The 19,177-nt window shown below is 31.8% G+C and overlaps 1 protein-coding gene across 1 annotated transcript in view; it reads right to left on the minus strand.

The window, feature by feature from the left end:
- Positions 1 to 19,177, minus strand: part of SGCZ (sarcoglycan zeta) — a 797,227-nt gene that overhangs the window by 109,949 nt on the left and 668,101 nt on the right. Inside the window, exon 3 of the mRNA XM_033104564.1 lies at positions 17,402 to 17,503. Within this exon, the coding sequence (XP_032960455.1) occupies positions 17,402 to 17,503 (102 nt within the window). The remainder of the gene's footprint in view (positions 1 to 17,401; positions 17,504 to 19,177) is intronic.

Here is a 19,177-nt window from a genome sequence, read left to right on the forward strand (position 1 = left end):
AATGCGTAACCAATTACATTAAGTAAAATATTAATCAATATAATCTTTTTATTCTAAAAATAAAAGTATTGCTTCATGTTCATTTCATTATTAACTCAATCATTTTTAGTAATTACATAATGTTAGAAATTTTTATTTTTTATCACTAAAATAATACTGGAGTTGTGTTATATCTATGTAGGTTAGAAACTATTCCCTTAGTTGGCCAAACAGTCTGAGTTTTTTTTTTTTCCTAAAATAAATAAAGACATTTTTAAGACAGCAAAAATTTCTATATCAATTACCGTTTATTCTTTTCCCAATTTATTCTTAGTATTTCTCTGAATCACTATAATGATAATGATGATTTATATAGTTTGCTATACTTTTAACATGGTTTAACATTTCTGAAGAAATGAATAAAATCATAAGGTCACCTATAAACAATGACACAATTTCATTTAGTAATGAGGGTATTTTATACCAGAAAAAAACTGTAGATATCACACATGGTTATATATCTAATTGCTATGGTAATTCATCATCTTTTTTTGGGATTTATTTCACTTCCTGAAAAAGTGGCCAAACTATTTAATAAATGTTCTCTATGGCTACAATTTTAAAGTTTATGGTTGTTTTAACTGTGTAAAAGGAAAATTGTAGCCATTCAATTATAATTCTAGAAGTAGCACACTTATTTTCACACTAATTATGAATATAATTTGGTTATATTATAGCACTAAGGCATTGCCTGATATAGAAAATAAAAAAAAAGAATCAAGTTTTATAGATTTGTAGCCTTGATTCCATCAAAATACAGAATTCATTAAAGGAAGTATCGAGACAAATAGCACTTACAAGCAATTACTGCAATCTATCCTAGCTTAGGATGCTTTATTGTGTAAAGATTCTGGATAAAATAGATTGAATATATATCTTATTTTCAGTGGTGCTTATTTTAATATAATATAAAGCCAAGCTTCAAATATCAATATATAATATAAAGCCAACCAATCAATGTCTAGAAGTAATCTACCAATATTGCTATCATAAGAACAACATAATCATATAATTCAAAGAAATGAGTAATGTTTAGCATGATAGATGCCTTATAAGTCATGGTAATGCCACATAAATGGTCACAGCATCCAACATTTTTAATATTTATATTGCTTCTTTAAAAATTGTACATAAGGTTCAATGTCCCAATGCCAAAACTTTTAAACAACTCAAAAGCAGGTTTTATATCTCCAAAAGCCATTGTGTTGGAGTTGTTTTAAAATAAGATTCTACTATAAGCATAAAATAGCAAAAATCTAGAAATTGTATCTTATTTTAATTGAAAAATAATATTTATCTAATTAAGTTTAATTAGCAAATGTTTACTACTTTTTGAACAAAGATCTGTGTACACAATTCAATCTTTTGTAGAAAGTGCACCTGGTGATATTAATGTAAAACATTACTATAAAATCATTAAGTCGAGAAATACTGATTGCCTTTCTGGAAGCCTGCCAAGTGGCCACAGACTCCCCTCATCACTGTAAGCCCATCTGCAAAATGACTTTACTATTCTCTCAGGAGGTAGAATACATTTATCCATCCTTTACATCTGGGATCAGCCTTGTGATTTGCATTGGCTAATGGGACATTAACAAATTTAATTTAAGCAGAGGCTTGAGCAGCATTTGCACGTTGGGGTTTGCCCTCTCTTGCTGCTGGGGCCATTTTGTAACCATGTTATCAAGTTGGGACAAGCCACCTAGTTTGTGAGATCACCTGGAGTGCTATCTCAGCCATTATAGTTAACGGAGACCCTCCTGTGTGGACATTCTAGATTATCCAGGCCCAGACCAGTTAGTACACACTGCCTGCTAATGCACAAAATTGAGAGGAATAATTAATGCTTATGGTTTTAAGCTTTGGGCAAAAGTACTTTTTTTTTTTTTTGGCAGAAAAAGCTAGCTAAGTCAGTCTTCATATATTGCTTTCAGGCAATTAAACTAATTTTCATAACTCTCATAACAACACAAAATAGTCTACAAAACAATAAGACTAAAGCAAAACAATAAGTTAAATGTCATAACATTATAGTATAACATCACATTTTTAATCAAAATAATAGTTTATACACTTCCCCATACACACTATGTAGCTGTCCATTCATTCCATTAATTTTGAAATGACATACAAGGTTAGATGCTTGACTGGCTATTTAGCTAATTATATATTATTCTACACAAAATGTAAAACACTAAAAATATCAGAATTAATTTCTCTGCAAAAGTCTTTTTCTATATTGGATGATCTCACAAGATCCCTTTTTGATAAACTCTGTTATATGGCATGCCTAGGAATATTCTGAATCTATCTTTCTGATTCTGTTTCTGATGAACAAAATAAGATGACAACATAGCAAAAGTGTAGTAAGATGAGTGAAACACAATATGAAATGCTGATTTCAAATCACAGATAAATGAAAAGGGTAAGAATGACATGGTAGCAGATATGCAATGATTTTTTAATAAGTGCAGGTATTTGCATAACTTATGTCAAATTTCTCTTTTACTATTTCAGAATAAAATTTTTAAAATATGATAATTTTAAGTATCAGATCCAAATGAAACTTAAAAAAAGAATAGAGTGGGGGAAGAAACGGAATAAAATGAACAGGTATTAAGAAATTGTTTTTTTATCATCCACAAGTACGGAGGATTAAAGACAGGAAGAAGAAGCTCATTTTAATAATTCACTTCATAAATAGTTCCTAGCAGGAAATGAAATGACAAATAATTACTAATTACACCTAAAATTTATTGAAGGGAAATATTTTCACTAATTTACATTTCAATAAATGAAAAAAAAGATAAACAGATAAAATATTTTAACAGAAAAAAAGAATATGGCTAAAATAACTTTTACTTAACTAAACATAACTGGAGCATAGATAGGAATGAAGCAGTGGATATAGGACACACAAAGGATGTGGCATTTAAATAACTATTTGTCCTACGGTCTCCTTCCTTATTTCCCTGTCAGTCAGGTTTCTAAATTGATACTTTTGTAACCTGGTTAAAGACTACAACCATATAATTAAGCTTCAGAGTGGTGTCAGGGTCAAAAGAACAATTCAGCAAAAATTTAATTTTTAACAGTTCAAAACCTTATTTGGGTATCTTAAAATCAATGGAAAGAATCTGAATTCATAATTCTTTTTTTCTGCCCCTATCCACTTTTATAGAGTCTGACAAATACCTTCAATGTTTCTTACATTTTGTGCCTTTCTCCACTCTTTTTCTCCGTTTTTAGAATTACATAGGTCAATCTAACCTTTCTTTAGCAAAAAACGACTCCTTCCTTTTTGGGTCTTTAAGGAGTAAAAAGAGGAAATTACAAGATTGTCTTTGGCCCTTTGGGGCAGGTTTAAAAGTAGGTCCCTGAACTAAGTTAAAGTTTTGTCCTGTTATATATGCTTGTTGTAATAAAAACACAAAAGTTTCTCAATTAAAATTGTTTTCTGTCCACATGTTTAATTCTATTATTGATGTTAATTCTGTTAACAAATTGGTGGACACTTTTCCATTATATTTTCTCTTTACAGAAAAATTCACAATCATAATATCTGTACTTTTAACACATAACATAAACGTATCAATCATGAAAGAATTTTCTAGTTGTGCTTTAAAAAGAGAAAAAGGTTAAAAGAGAACAGGCAGAAGAGCAAAAATGACTCAGTAACATGGTAACGATCCATCTCCTTAAAACTTTAATAGGTTCTTTACAAATTAAAAAATCATGTGTGAATATATGTGTACATGGTGAAATCGGGGTCATCCAGGAAATTATAGAGATCCCCATTTGGCTAGATGTCATGACAAAATAAATAATTTTCATATTTTCCCTTTCATAAAGGAAAAATAATTCAAGAGTGACAGTCTGGAAATCCACAGAAATCTTATGGATGTCATTGGATCATCCATAAGATTTAGAACAAGGGTTGGAACTATGTGTAAAAAAATCCTAAAGACTCACTAACAAACTATTGGAACTAATCAACAAATTTGGTGAAGTTGTAGGATATAAATTTCTTAAGTTTTTAAAACGCAGGGTCATCAAAAGCAATATATGGATTCATTAAAATAAAAATGCTACAATTAGCATCAATAAAATTAATACAACAAAAATTACATCACATGTAATGTTTTTTCTTTCCTTAATCCTTTGAAATGTTAGGCTCTTGATATGTCTTCATAAATTTTTGATGAATATTACTTATTTTGTCACAGATGTGCTTATTTAAAATAAGTTCTGTTTTTTAGGAGGCTGATTATTTCAAAAGACATTTCAATTGCTATGGATTTAGATATAAAGTTAATAAGAAGAAATTATAGCCTGTGAAAAGGAATAAAGGAAACGTTGTTAAAATTGGAGTCAAGAAGTCCTGAAAGCAGAACTGCCATGTACTACCTCCCACTGCCATTTGCAGATGCCAGCAGGAAGACGTGTACCTTGTCCTCCCTAACAGGAAGAAGCCCCAGCAAGAGGAAGGAAGATTTTCTCCTTGCCCAGCAACAACTGAGCCAATGAGAAACCACCCTGAACTCTCCCTTTCCTCCAATTGACGTTCATTTAAAGTAGCCCCTCTCAACTTCCCCCTTTCCTTTACAAAAGAAAATTCCTCTGCCTTGTTCTGCATATATGCCTATGGTTTACCATAGCTTGCATGTCTGAAATTGCAATTCCTGTGCTATTTACAAATCGACTAATTTTTGCTGGTAAAATGACTTGCTATTTTATTTTTAAATTTGACAACTGTAAGTCTTTCAGTTATTTTATAAATGCAAAGGAAAAACAGCGAAGTGCGGTTGAATTATGTGAAAAGGCAAAGTCATGATTACAATGAATCATGCGCCTTTATAGTAATGACAATGCTTATTATAATACAGTATTAATGAGTAGTTATAGTATTTGTGATTGATAGTATTTAATTTTGATAGCTCTACTGAGTGTACAGTGACAAAAGCGTACTTCGGCACTAGAGACATTGTTCAAAAACAGTATTTTTCAAGCTATAATACAACAATACCAACAGCCTAACGGATTCCTATCATGGATGCGGCAGATCTCCATGTCCATTTGTTTTATATTGCTTTCAGTTTTTTTGTAAGATTTTATTTGAAGGAATAATCTCACATTTAAATATTCATTTATAAACCACTAATCCAGCAAACGACAATACTGTAATTTGTAGTAATTAAGACCAATCAATTTTAGTTTTAACATACTGAATATTTCTATTTTAAAAAGTATTTCTTTATATGTGGCTCACTATAATGCCTTTGAATAAAATTTCTAACACTCTATGCCTTAGCAATATTAAAAAGAATGATTGTCACATCCAAATCTATATATGCCACATAAGATTAACTTTTCATGTTTTCAAATAAATTCATGCCTATTGTTTTAATGGCAGAAATGTAAAAAAAAAAAAAAAAGAAAGAATGATTGTCTAATACATTAAAATGCAGTTAAAAAACACACAAATATACTGGGAAAGAATGAATAGCTGTTTCAGTTAATGAAATGTCTGTTTATGATTGTTAGAGAGATGCATTTTATTAATTTGAAATGCAGTAGACTAAGAAATTTAAGGTACTATAGGTACTTTAGAGTTTCAATGCCCTGAAGATCAATTCTAAATTTATCTATGTATCTATGTATGTATGTATGTATCTAACTTTTTCTTTTATTTCCAGTGCAATGTATCCTCAAACTTTTTTCATTTACCCAACTCCCCTCCCCTAATGTCCTGAGTAGTATTTTTTAAAGGACTGATGACAGTTAGACATCACTTTTGTAAAATAAGGAAAGGTAACAGAGGTAGAGAGGTTGGAAAAAGAGAAGTAGTAGCTACAGGATCATTCTCAGGCAGATCAAACTTAGGAAAGAATGAATTTCAAACTTGAGAGTCTGGAAACAGATATTCATGCCTCAGCAACCCCTAAATAATCTTGGAACACCCTTAGAGGTATGCCTGCCTGGGTTTGATACTGTTGCCTTATAGGATCCGTCAAATCAGATCAAACTGTTCTGGTCACTGTTTTCAAAACAAATAAAAACAAATGATGTTTTTTATAAACTGCTTCCTGTTCACAAAAATGGTCTAATTTGACATTCAAATCCCAGTCTTTGAAGCCCCGCTGAAATTCCTTCATATGGAGCCGTACCAGCTTGCTGTACAGATATTATTTAGTGTGGAAGGGGGGAGAAGGGTGCTAGATGAGGGTAAAAGGGATCAAATATATGGTGATGGAAGGAGAAGTGACTCTGGGTGGTGAATATGATATGTAGATGAGGTATTACAGAATCGTATACCTGAAACCTATGTAACTTTACTAACAATTGTCACCCCAATAAACTTTAATTAAATAATAATAATAATAATAATAATAATAATAATAATAATGAAAGACCCAATTGAAAGTCAAAATACTGTCACTAAGATTGTTCCCATGCTCAGTTCCCAGGCCCAACTTCTAAGGACAAAGAACTCGAATGAATGAATGGATGACTGACTGACTGAATGAATAAATTTTAAACTAAGTATACACTAATGAAAATAATTTTATCAAGCCACATAATAGTCAGAAGAAACATAAGGCAGATCGTTTTGTGGCTCAAGTAACACTATGGTCTGCCCAGTGTGTTCCTTTTGGTACCTGTTACTGACAGGGGATATAGGTGATGAATCAGTTACATTTATACAGGCAAGGTCATAATACATCCATACAGTTCTGAAAATTCATAATTAGAGCTTCGGGTATCTACAATTCTTTTTAGAGAATGCAGGTGAGGAGGAGAAAGTGAGGTAATTTGTTTACATGCTTGTTTGCAAAGGCAACAATTTTTGAGGTGATGATGAAATCTTCACTTCTGGGTTTTAGCAGTGTCTGAGAAACACCAGCAAGAGGAAAGTAGCGTAATCTCTAGAAAAAAATACACAACAAGTAGAACTATTTTCAGAGCCTCCCTATAGTTTTATGTTTGTTTTTAAATCCAAAGTATGTTGTACCTCTATAACAAATTTCACCTACACTTATGTATTTAGCAACTTCAAACTATTTCCCAAATTAATGAGGATTCCCTATCATGGTATTATTTTTTCTCTCATTCCTAATGAAGGTCTGCTGTGCTCAAACTATTCTCATACCTTCTTTTATGGGTCCAGACCAGCACTCCACACACATAAATACAAATATGGATTCTGGGAGAATATGCAAAAAAAAAAAGTATTTTGGAGAGTCTGATGAATTGTTAAAAAACAATGAGTCAGCATAGGAAGGCTAAGATTCTAGTCACAGTATTGAGACTTTTAGGTTGCATGATTTGTGGCAGCTGAACTGCCATATGCAATTGAAGACAATTCTCATGTATAGCAGTATGGATTAAGTAAGGTAATATGTATAAAAATGTTTTGTAAAGTACAAAGCTTAATGTTCAGGATTGTTAAACTGTAATCAGTAATTACATAGATCATTTTACGTTTTCATCAGTGGACACATGGGTTTGTTCCGTGGCGTCTGTGAACTACTTAAGAATTATATATAAATATTTATTTATGTTTGTATTTACATATTTTCCTCAGCTTCTAATGGATCCCATCAAAGATGTCTTAGTTGACAAATATTAAAAAGCACTCTGTTGTACAAATGAGTGCTATCTTTTCAGTGTTCACTACGAATGTCCTTTAACCAATTTGTACATATAACCTCTACAAAAGGTTTACATGAATTATTTGTAGATGTTTGGAAATATAACAGAAGAGACCTAAGTTCATCCAAACTGCAAAACTTAAAATCCTATTATCTCTAATGCTTTAAGAAAGAATGTAAATATATACTATGAATTAACTAGAAGACCTGGTTTGCAATTTATAGAGACACAATTGTAGAAGAGACTGCTACAAATACAAGTTAGATAGAGAAAGAAGCAGTGACTTGAGATGTGAGTTCTAGTTCACCTTTGAGTTCTAAGATTTTGGACACAAACTCAAAGTAATTCATCTTCAAAAATGGAATACAATTACCTACACTGCCCACCTTACAGTATTAAACTATTAAAATATAATTTTATTTGTAGCATTTGCAGATTCCCGTGACATAACTATTTCCACCATGTCCCATTCAATACACAAGTATGATGTCACTGTGCAGAGATACAGTTATACATCATTGTGTGATATTTCTACCTTACAGATAAAATGGATGTGAATAACTCAAGACCATTGATAATAATAAAATTTAGTAAAAAAAATTAAAAAATTAAAGCTTCATAAATAACATTATGTAGAAATCATTAAAAACAACAAGTGTGAGTTTTTTATTGCTTTGCTACAGGTTAGCTGCTAAGTGATATTTTTATGACTAAAACAGCCATGGTCCCTGGGCTCATGGAACTTAGGGTAATTTGATAGTTCAGTTACTATGATCAAATGATAAACTAATATAATTAAAAACTATGAGGAGTGTTATGAAATTAATGAAGAATATGCCTGCAGTGACACAAGGTAAGGAGGGCAAAAAGACAGTCAAAGCAAAATCAATCAATACAAAATGTAAATATTAATCTTTTTTTGGAGTAAATTTTGAGTAAAGAGAAAATCAAAATGAAAATTAGATGCTACCTATAAATGAAAAACTTTCAGAGGATATTGTCAGACATATGAGGTAAGGCACAGACAGTTAACATAAATTGCATACACTTAAATTGCATACACTTCTGTTTATATTACTATAAACAGATAATATTGAATGTGAAATAATCAAGCATTCAATTCAAGAAACTAGGAAAACAACAATGTATAAATATCTGTAAAATGTAGAGAAAGGAATGTTAAGGGATAAAATAAAAATTAATAAAATTTAATCAGTTAAAACCAAAACTTGTTCTAAGTAAAAAAGTAGTAAGATGAAAGCCCAGTATTTGGAATATTTAAATAAAAAGAAGAAAAAGTGCAAAGAAGCAGCAATGGGGATTAAAAGATAGAAGTCTGGACAAAATGTATAAATTCTTAGAAAAAATAAAAATTAATGTGAGGCATTTTGAGGTTGAATAGTAGAGACCAATCTTTATAGAAAAATTACAAAGTTAGTCAAAGATTTTATATCAGAAGGGTCAAAATAACTAGACAATTTCATAGTAGAATTCAACTATATCTTTAAGAAGTCATTCTGTGCTATTAAAATTTGCATAGTGCATAGAAAAAAAATGGAGCTTCTAAATGAATTCTGCTTGGCTGGTAAAATATTAAGGCAAAACAACAAAGTAACCAAAACAGAGTAATGTAGAAAAACAGTAAAAGTGACTATATGAAAATATACAAAATAAAAAAAATGTTTATGAGCTTAATTAAGCAGTTTATTAAAAGATTGCTACCTTATCAACAAGAAAAGTTTGTCCCAGTAATAAAGGGATACTGTGACATTTGGGTATATTTTGACGGAATTCCCTCAGTGTATTAAATAAGAAAAATAACAAGACAAAAACCATATCTAAAAATGTGATAGATATATTAAACTGTGAAAAAAAATATTTATTTCTGAATAAACTATAATCAACTTAAAAATAGAATGGTGAATTTTTATTCTTCATGTTAATTCATGTATTAACAATAGTTTTTCACTCCACCAATCTAGAAACACTTTCTTCTCTATGCTTCCAGGATAACCAGTCTCTTTTGGTTTCATCCTACTTCACTGACCTTTCCTTTTCAGTCTGTGGTATTTATACTTCTGTCTAAAATCTTCAATATTGTTTTCATTTAGTAGACAGCTTATCTTTACTATCTGCATTCACTTACTTGATACTTTGTCTCATCTCATGTACTTAAATTAGTTATAGCTAGATAAATAGCGATAGCTTGACAGATATGTCTCTGATTTATGTGTCTGATTTATATCTATCAGAGATAGATATGTCTCTGATTTATAACCCCAACATGAAACCCAGACTTATATATACATCTACCTAACTTGAAACCTGTGCTCTTCTAATAGACAGAATTAAAAGCTCTAAAACTGTGCTCATAATCTTCCCCCACTACCCACTTTCTTCCACAGTGGTTAAAAGCAACTACTCAGGCCCAAAATCTTTGATACCATATTAGATTCTCTGTTACTCTCACATCCCACTTAAAATGTGTCAGCAAATCCTTAAACTCTATTTTCAAAATATACTGTGTGTTATAATAATACTCATCACATAGTGAGGACAATATGAGCTAAAATATGCAAAGCATTTAGCATAATGTTTGACTTTCATTAAAAATAATAAGCAATATTATTTATTAGGTTGGACATTGTGGTAAGGATTTTTTTCTCTTTTACCTCATCTAATACTAACCACAACACTGTAGTCCTTAAAAATATTAAGGGTTACTATGAACTATATTTCACAGAAGATAAAAATAAGGCAAGAGAAGTTAAATAAAGTAACCAGTTAAAACTGCTAAATGACAGAATCTGTATTTGAAACCAGGAATTGGACGTCAGAGCTCTAGTGTATGCTGCATGTTAGCTATTATTATTAAAAGTCATTATCTGTCTGAATAGCCACAAAAATGATTTGAGATATAATAGAAATCAAACAAAATTTCAAAAAAATGGTCAGATTACATTTGCAACACCAAAACACTGGCTTTTCCACACCAGCACAAAGACCAATCAGAGAAAAATGAACGGAAAACGCATTCCAATAGCAGTAAGAATCATAAAATGATTCACTAGAAATTTGTGATGCTTATATGTCTAAGAATGTTAAGATGTGTTCCTAAACAACACAAAATAAGTTCTATTATATCAAGATATATATATATATATATATATATATATATATATATATATATATATATATATATATCAAGAGAAAAGCCATGTGCCTAGACAGGAAAACTCAAAACTATAAAGATGTCCATTCTTCACAAATGTAACCATAATTAACTCCCAAAAGGAATTGTTATTAAACTTGACAGCTGATTACTAAGGTCATTTGGAAAAGAAAATGCACAATAGGCAAAAGCTTTTTAAAAAGACCAATACAAAGAACTTGCTCTAAAAGTTATTAAAAATATTCCTTAAAATTGTAGTTTTGTTTTTGTCCAACTAAATCGGTAGAACAGAACAGAGATACCAGAAATAAATCTATGTAGACTTAAGAATGCAGTATATGAGAAACATCATATTTTTAATTAGTGATGGGAAAATTGATTATTCAAATTATGGTATTGGGGGTTATTGGCCATGAAGGAGAGAAAGAAAATAAGGCAGGGAAGGAAGGAAGGAAGGAAGGAAGAAAGGAAGGAAGGAAGGAAGGAAGGAAGGAAGGAAGGAAGGAAGGAAGGAAGGAAGGAAGGAAAGGGAAAGGAGAGAAGGAGGGAGGGAGGGAGGGAATGAGTGGGGGAGGGAGAGAATGATCCTACCTAGTAATACTATAAATTAAAATAGAAAAGTTTTCAAAAACTTCTCTCCCTCACTACTTAACAAATTAAACCACAATTATACTTTTAATCAACTTTTTCTTGGAACAGCCAACAATTTCTTGATAAAAGCTTAAGCTATAAACTTGAAAAAGTGGAATCAAGAAAAGAAAGATTAATGCATAGCGGCACACAACATGTATCCCCATGCTACTTTCACTCATATCTCCAGAATGGGGTTAAAAAAGTGTTAATAATACATTTCTGAGAAGTCTAATCCAAATAAATGGATGTGGAGAGAGAAGAAGAGGGTGATAAAGTTGGTAGTACTGGAAAAATCTACCAAGAGTGAAGGACTGTATATGCCACTGGAAGAATTCGACAGAAGCAGAACAGGCCACTAGACCCATGGGATTGAAATAGTCCACGTGTGTTTGGCACAAGCCATTAGTAGAGCCTCAGATGAGAGAAAACCGTCACAGTCTATCTCCCCCTTCCCTTCCCATCTACAGTCTGTCTAGTAAAACAAACAAAGTAGCTAGACTTTTCAATCTTTTACCTCAAATTGTGACTCATCAGTGATAATTCAAGCTAGATAAGGTGAATGCTTTAAATTTTAGAATTAATTTTAAATGTAATAAAACCACAGCTCAAAGACAGCAAAATACAAGATTTAAAAGGAGACTGTGGACCTAAGGAAAATTCTGAGAATCAAAACAACATCCTTATACATAAAATACATGAATTAGAGAGAGTAAAGGCAAAATTCATCTGGAGAACAATAAACTCATGTCACAGAAGAAAGACTCCAGATAATGACAGTTACTTGTATTCAAAGGAAAAATATAGTTTAAAACAGTTAGAGAAATTGCAATAGCTGTAGACTGCCAAGATGATCCAACATAAGAATTGTTGTTTTCTCTGAAGTAAAGACTCAACAAATGAAACTGAAAGGTATTTAGTGATATAATAGAGAAAATCTCCCTGACATGAAAGACGTGAAATGACAAAAATGTATCAAGCATACAGACAGAACATTTATGTCATCAGCAAAAGAATAATACCAGGCTGTCCTGGAACTCTTTATGGGTATATTCAGTGCTAGAATTTAATAGAGCAGTGAGTTAACAGCAAAATAAGGGATGAACCATTAATAATATTACCAGCAAAGAAAACTGTCAGACACCTTTGGAATGAAATGTTTCAGGGTTAACAAACAAATAAACAAAACTAATTAACAGTGAAATACAAGCAAGAAATGAATGCTTTGAATAATGAACTCAATCATAGAGAAGCCATAACAAAAGGAGGACTAGTGGCAGTGCTGTATGTAGCCTCTACATATATAGAATTAAGACCAAAGTGCCAAGGCAATTAACATTGCAGAACAGAATGCAAATACTATGAACTCTGAGAAAGTTAAAACAATATAATTGTTCAAAAAATTGAAAATGAAGAGGGGTGAGGACAAATTGGAGAGGAGCTAATCACCTCCAATTGCACTGCAGGGAGTTAATGAACACTGTCTGAAATTAAAACATGGAGCTAATGTATCCAGCTTCTTAATGGTATTCATAATCTTTTATTCTTAACCATAAAGACAAGCTTTAAAATATTTTTGTGGTGAAGAAATATTTAAGTTCAGCAATTCCTTTTAATGTAGTTCAGATTATGTTTCCCCTATTAAATTATGTATAATATAGTAATTATAAACAGCATATATATGTCTCTCTACATATTTATCCTTTTATTTATACACATGTATAATTAAATAACTATGATGTTCACCACATGTTAGCCTTTTTTTTTTTCTCCTGAGTGTAAAGATTGGGATGATTTGTAGTTATATTTATAACTTGAATAAAGACATTACAGTAAAATAATAAATTTCACCTGTATGAAAGAAACACCTAAAGGCAATACGATAATAATGATGATGATAAAATGACTGTAGAAGCCTGTACATATTGCTTTGTATGAATTGGTTTGTATGGGAAAAAGAAACCTGCACAGAGACTTGTATGGGAGAAAGGAACCGGAAAGAGACAGCATCATGAGATTAGTATATTGTATAACAAGGGAAGATGTTTGCTGAAGCATTCTGGCCTCATGGTATTGTGTCTGAATTCTATAAAGAAGCATTGAACCCACAAGGTTAAAACAAAACAAAACAAAACAAACAAACAAACAAAAAAACAAAAATCTGCTTGTAATCAGAACTGATTTAGCATCCCAGCTCTGATACCAGGTGAAATGACTGCATGAAGGGGAGAGCGGAGACTTACTCACAGCTCTGCTAACACAGGAATCATAAGGAACACAAATGTCTTTGCTTTGCTGTGGAGTTATTGGAATTGAAATGATCCGATAGTAGTACGCAGGCAGGATGCTGGGATCTGGGCCGGGGTGCAGTGGTAAGGTACCACTTTAACTAAGGATCATTGGACAGAAAAAAAATAAACAAGGGAGATGTTTAGCTAATATCATCTGAAGTTAGGTAATACTTCAAGAAGTTCTAGAGACCTGTGTGATGCAAAATTTCTGGTAAGAATCAGTGAAATGCAGCTAATTTAACGACCTTAGAACTCTGCATTCATGAAACCTTTGGAAACATACTCTAATTCTATTTAAAAACAAACAAACAAAAACTGGTGATTTTATGTCCGAATTTCCTGCTATTTCAAAAATTTTAGCTTAATGTTTGACCACGTGCATTCAAGATTGATTCAGAATATCACTGTTATCCTTTACTTAAGGTAGCTCCTGAAGAAAACTATATATTTAACTTCACAAATGTTCACTGAGTTTTTCACTCCCTGAAAACAACATTGTTAATTTTGAGAGATGCATTGAAGACTAAGATATTTCAAACAGAATATAATATGGTTTTCTGCATATTGATATGATGGACCAGTTAGGAACTTTTTTAAAGCACGAAGAAGAGAGTAAACTGCAATGGATAATAATAGAACTTTAAATATCTCTAGAAGTTTGGTGGTGGGGGCAGGGGGCCTGTTACCTTGGAGAAATAGCCTCTGGTTTATTAGGTTAGGAGACTAGAAGTGTGTACGTGTGATGGCAACTTCATTTTCTGAAAAATAGACACTTCTCTATTCCCTTTCCATGTGTAGAATTAAATACCTACATAACCAGAAGTAACTTTAAATAAGAAATTTCTCTATTTTAGAGTGGAATACTGGCTAAACATAAGGAAGGCTACCTGCTAGCTTTTGTGCAAGAAAACACACACCTCCATGCAGACACACAAATCAAAAATGCAGGAAAAAAATATGTACAAATCAAAATTGGTGTATACTGTATTGTTTTTCTCAGCTTAATTTAATCTTATATAGTACCTTGTGAACTTAATTGATTTCGTTATCTTAGACCTACAGGAACTTTCACATTTTATCATGCAAATACTTGAACACATGAAAATGTGTGGAAAGATTGACATGTACAATGGGATATTTTTAAATTTAAATCTAATTCCTACTAGTATTATTGAATTACTTTGTATTATTTTCTGAACCAAAGAATTAAGTACTTCCATGATTTTCTACAAAACTCACTTTATTAGAGAAAACTAAGGTTCAGGGAAATTGTGGCCGGCTTTTTAAAACACTGAATAGGCTTTATGGCAGGGAATAAACATGCATCCAAGGACAAGAAAATTATAAGGTGGCGACTGCTTATACAATATATATTACACACACACACACACACACACACACACACACACACATATATATATATACACTTTTTCTCTTTATTTTAAAAATTTATTTTTATAGTGTATGTGTAGAGAAAATTCTAAGAAGTAAATTGGTCTCCTTCCTTTTCTGTTCTCAAGCCACACCGCCTGTCTGACTGCAGAAAAGAACTTGCTCCCTTCTGCCTGCACTGTGCTTTGCTTCCCATTTACCTAGAGGCAAATGGTAAAGGAGATGCGGGGAGGACAAGCAACAGGACAGGGGATGTGAAAGGCAGGTAGAAATTGCAGCCAGCAGAGTGGATTTTAGAAATGCTTGTGAGCTTGCGTTTGCAAACTTTCCTGGGGATAAAGATTAGGAAGCTCAACTGCTACTGCCTCACACTTTAATGTTATTAAAAATCAGTGGATTCTTTCTTAATAAGTCCATAGATGGAGTGAACATTTATCCCAGTTTCTTAGGAGAATCTTAGTTGACACCTGTTACACTCTCAAAAATGTTCTGGCTGGGCAGGTAAATTCTATAACCTGCCTGTTGTCAGAGGGCTTCACGATCCTTTAAATTATATTCCCAGGAGGCCACTACAAATTGGTCTAAAATGGACGCATTTTCAAAGAACTTCCAGCCTATGCTACTGCCATCTTCTTCTTATGTTAAGCAATTTCTTGATTTCCACATCTGTTTTCATATCTTCAAATACTGAATTGTTTCATAGTGCCAAACACAACAAGAAATCAGTAAATAACTGTGAGTGGTAGTGACTTCCAATCAGAGGGAAGACACTAACATGTGTAAGCATGTTATTTTTCAGTTTTCATAAAAATTAAACAAAAACACCAATCAATTTTTTTAAATTTTAAGGTTAATTATTTTTATAGTTTAGTCATGTAAGGTTATGTGTTCATTCATGTGTCTATGTGTTATTTGTCTGACCAAAATCCAGAAAGTAATCTTGGTATTTAATTTTTAGTACCCAGAGTAGCAGTCTGTATATAGAGTGTGCCAAAAAAAAAGTATACACATTTTAAGAAATGAAATAACTATTAAAATTGTAATACTCAATATATACCTATAACAAAATGTGAATACAAGTCATGTTTGACTTCTGCAATTATAAGAGGTGCTCAAAGTTGTTACCATCAGTGTCTAGACACTTCTGATTACAGCGAATTACTGATTGAGCAACATGGACCAAAGTGTCCACATGTATACACTTTTTTTGGCACCCGGTATATTAGTGAAGTCTTGTAGTTCACATATATATAGCAAAATAAAATTGAAAGTTAATATAATTATCCTAATTAAACGTTATATGAAAAAGAATCATCTGTTCTGTTTTCACTTTAATATTTAAGGGAAAATAGCTTTGAAGCATTTTATAAAATCATGTCTTACTATGCAACCCATTTACCAAGATATATATTAGGCATATTGAAAATTTATTCTAGTCTAAAATTGACTTTCATATTTATGAAATAAGGTTCATAATCTTTCCACGTTTTATATAGCAAGCTTTCCATTTTTTTCTGTCTTAATAAGTTAATTTCCATGCCTACCCACATATCGTAGGGGAATAACTAATAGATTTGAAATATTCTACTTAGATTTTGATAGTAAGCATACTTACTATCTTCTGAGAGGTAGCACACTTAAGCCAAAATGAATAATGTCTAAGTTATAATCTTTTGAATTTTAACATCCTGCCAAGTCATAAAACACACATGGCACAAACACATTTGAAAGGATAAATATTCTTACTTGTTTTAAATAATGTGCATCAAGAAGTAAATTTAATTTCTCTACTAAGACTTTTTGTCATCTCTTAGAAAATGCATGTCCCTCAAAACTAAAAGGACTTATAATATGTTGAGCTAAAATAATTTATTCAATTCAACACTTCCTAAAATTATTATTCAAGATATATCAAATGCCCCTTTTGGAATTACTATACTATAACTGTGTATTTTTAACTTCCATTGAAAATAGAGGGGCAAGTTTTATAGACTAACAGAAACAACACTGCAGTTTAATTCAAAATGGTTCTCTCTTTCTAGTTTGAAACTAACCTTCACTGGTTTTTCAATTGTTTCATTGTTTTGATTTTTTCAATTAAGTCTTTAGCTTAGGAAAACTTAAATACACACTGAAGAGATAAGGGGGTTCTATCCTCCTATTTCACGCTAAAACATAACCTCTTAATTATCTTTTACAGTAAGCCAAAGCCAGTATCACATACCTTTCGGGAATGAATTTCTTTCACATACAATGGAAGTAGAAACTCAGATACCCCTTCAAGTCGAATTCCCTTCTTGGTGACTCTCAGATTTCCCATACCATCCTACAAGCAATGAAATATAGTTCACTTTTAGGTTAATTAGAGAATAAATAAATGGCCATAATTTTTTAGGCCTAAATTGAGAAAACAGTAAGCTCAAATCAGTGATGATTTAAGGAAAATGAGAGATTGAACCTGCTTAATGATGATTGCAACTGTTTGCATGCATATAGAGGGCTCTATTTAAAATGAACAGGACAAGATCTACCAGAGACTAGAATGTATCTATGAATAAATCCTGAACTTTCTTCATCAGCCAGTTTAACTATTTATTAGAAATAATGATACGTGCTACCTGACTCTTGGAAACATTTTTTTTTTTTTTTTTTTTTTGTGGAGAGATCGAGTACTATTTTTTATATTACAGTTATATACATATTTCTACAACATTCAAATAGACACATTTGCATAATAATTTCAATAAGTAATGACGAGTGATTAGTATAAGTAAGCATGATGTTCCAATATTCAAACCATGAGTAAAGCATGTGTCCTCTCCTTTGGAAAACAACACTCTATGAGCAGGATAAAACAAGTACACAGACAATGTTTATGAGACAGAGTAAATTAAATTTAAAAAAAGTAAGAACTAGATGCTAACGGGGATTAAAGAAAGGAGATTTCAAATATGGTAAGAGAGTATACCATATTCATGGAAGAGATTGACTGTGATAAAGGCCTGAAGAATAATATGGAATTTTAACAGGGGATGTCCATAGAGGGAAGGACAACATGAACATTCTGGTAACACTTAGGAGATATCATGCTGTTCAGTCTGGACAATGTATGAAATATAGTGATAGAAAATCATTAGGAGTATATTTTGAGGCCAGAAAAAAGAAGGCCCTGAGTGCAAAGCTAAAGAGTATGTACTTACTTCAGTCTCCAAGAAGAGAAACATAAGAAGTTCCTGAATAGCTCAATGGCTTGAAATTATCACAGTTCAGCTTTAGATTAATCTGGTAGAAATATGATGTGGGACTGACAGTATCAGTAATAATGCACAACTTGGTAATAAGTGTAAGGAGTGTAGTGGAAGAACAACCTACAAAACCCGGTCACTAATTTTATCTGGAGATATTAAAAATGGGGCATTTACAATTAACCCAAAGTTTCACAACTATGAGTAAATAAAGAAATGTAGTGATTTTTATATTGGAATCCTGAATCTGTAGGCTTAGTGGCAAAAAATAAGTTGAGCTTTGCACTTTCTAACTTTCAGGTATTATTGAAAAAGTCATATATTTTTCCATCAATCATAATATCTGCAGAAAGAGAGTTGGAGGATAACAATTGCTTCAGACTTGAATCTATCATGATGGACCAGCAAATACTGTGTAGAATGACGTATATAGACAAAGAAGAGACTCAATAATGACTTAGGTCTGTGGATTGGAAAGAAGTATTTTATACATTCTGGGAGGCTGTGATCAGAAATATAAGAGGAAAGCCAAGATATTATGATGGCCCCAGTCTCTATCTCCTGCCTTCCCTGCTCCAAAAAACGAAAAACAAACAAACAAACAAAAAGCCAATGAAGTAGTATAACAATAAATACAATTTTGAGTAAAAATTGAAGGATTTATTTTAAAGACAGACAAGGAAAATGACTATTGAGAGAGAGACATTTTTATGTGGTGAAGTCTCAGTCTTCTCATAGAAGAAGAAAGTAATTGA

This window comes from Rhinolophus ferrumequinum, chromosome 4 (genome assembly GCF_004115265.2).
Source record: "Rhinolophus ferrumequinum isolate MPI-CBG mRhiFer1 chromosome 4, mRhiFer1_v1.p, whole genome shotgun sequence".
In the NCBI taxonomy this organism is placed as follows: Eukaryota; Metazoa; Chordata; class Mammalia; order Chiroptera; family Rhinolophidae; genus Rhinolophus; species Rhinolophus ferrumequinum.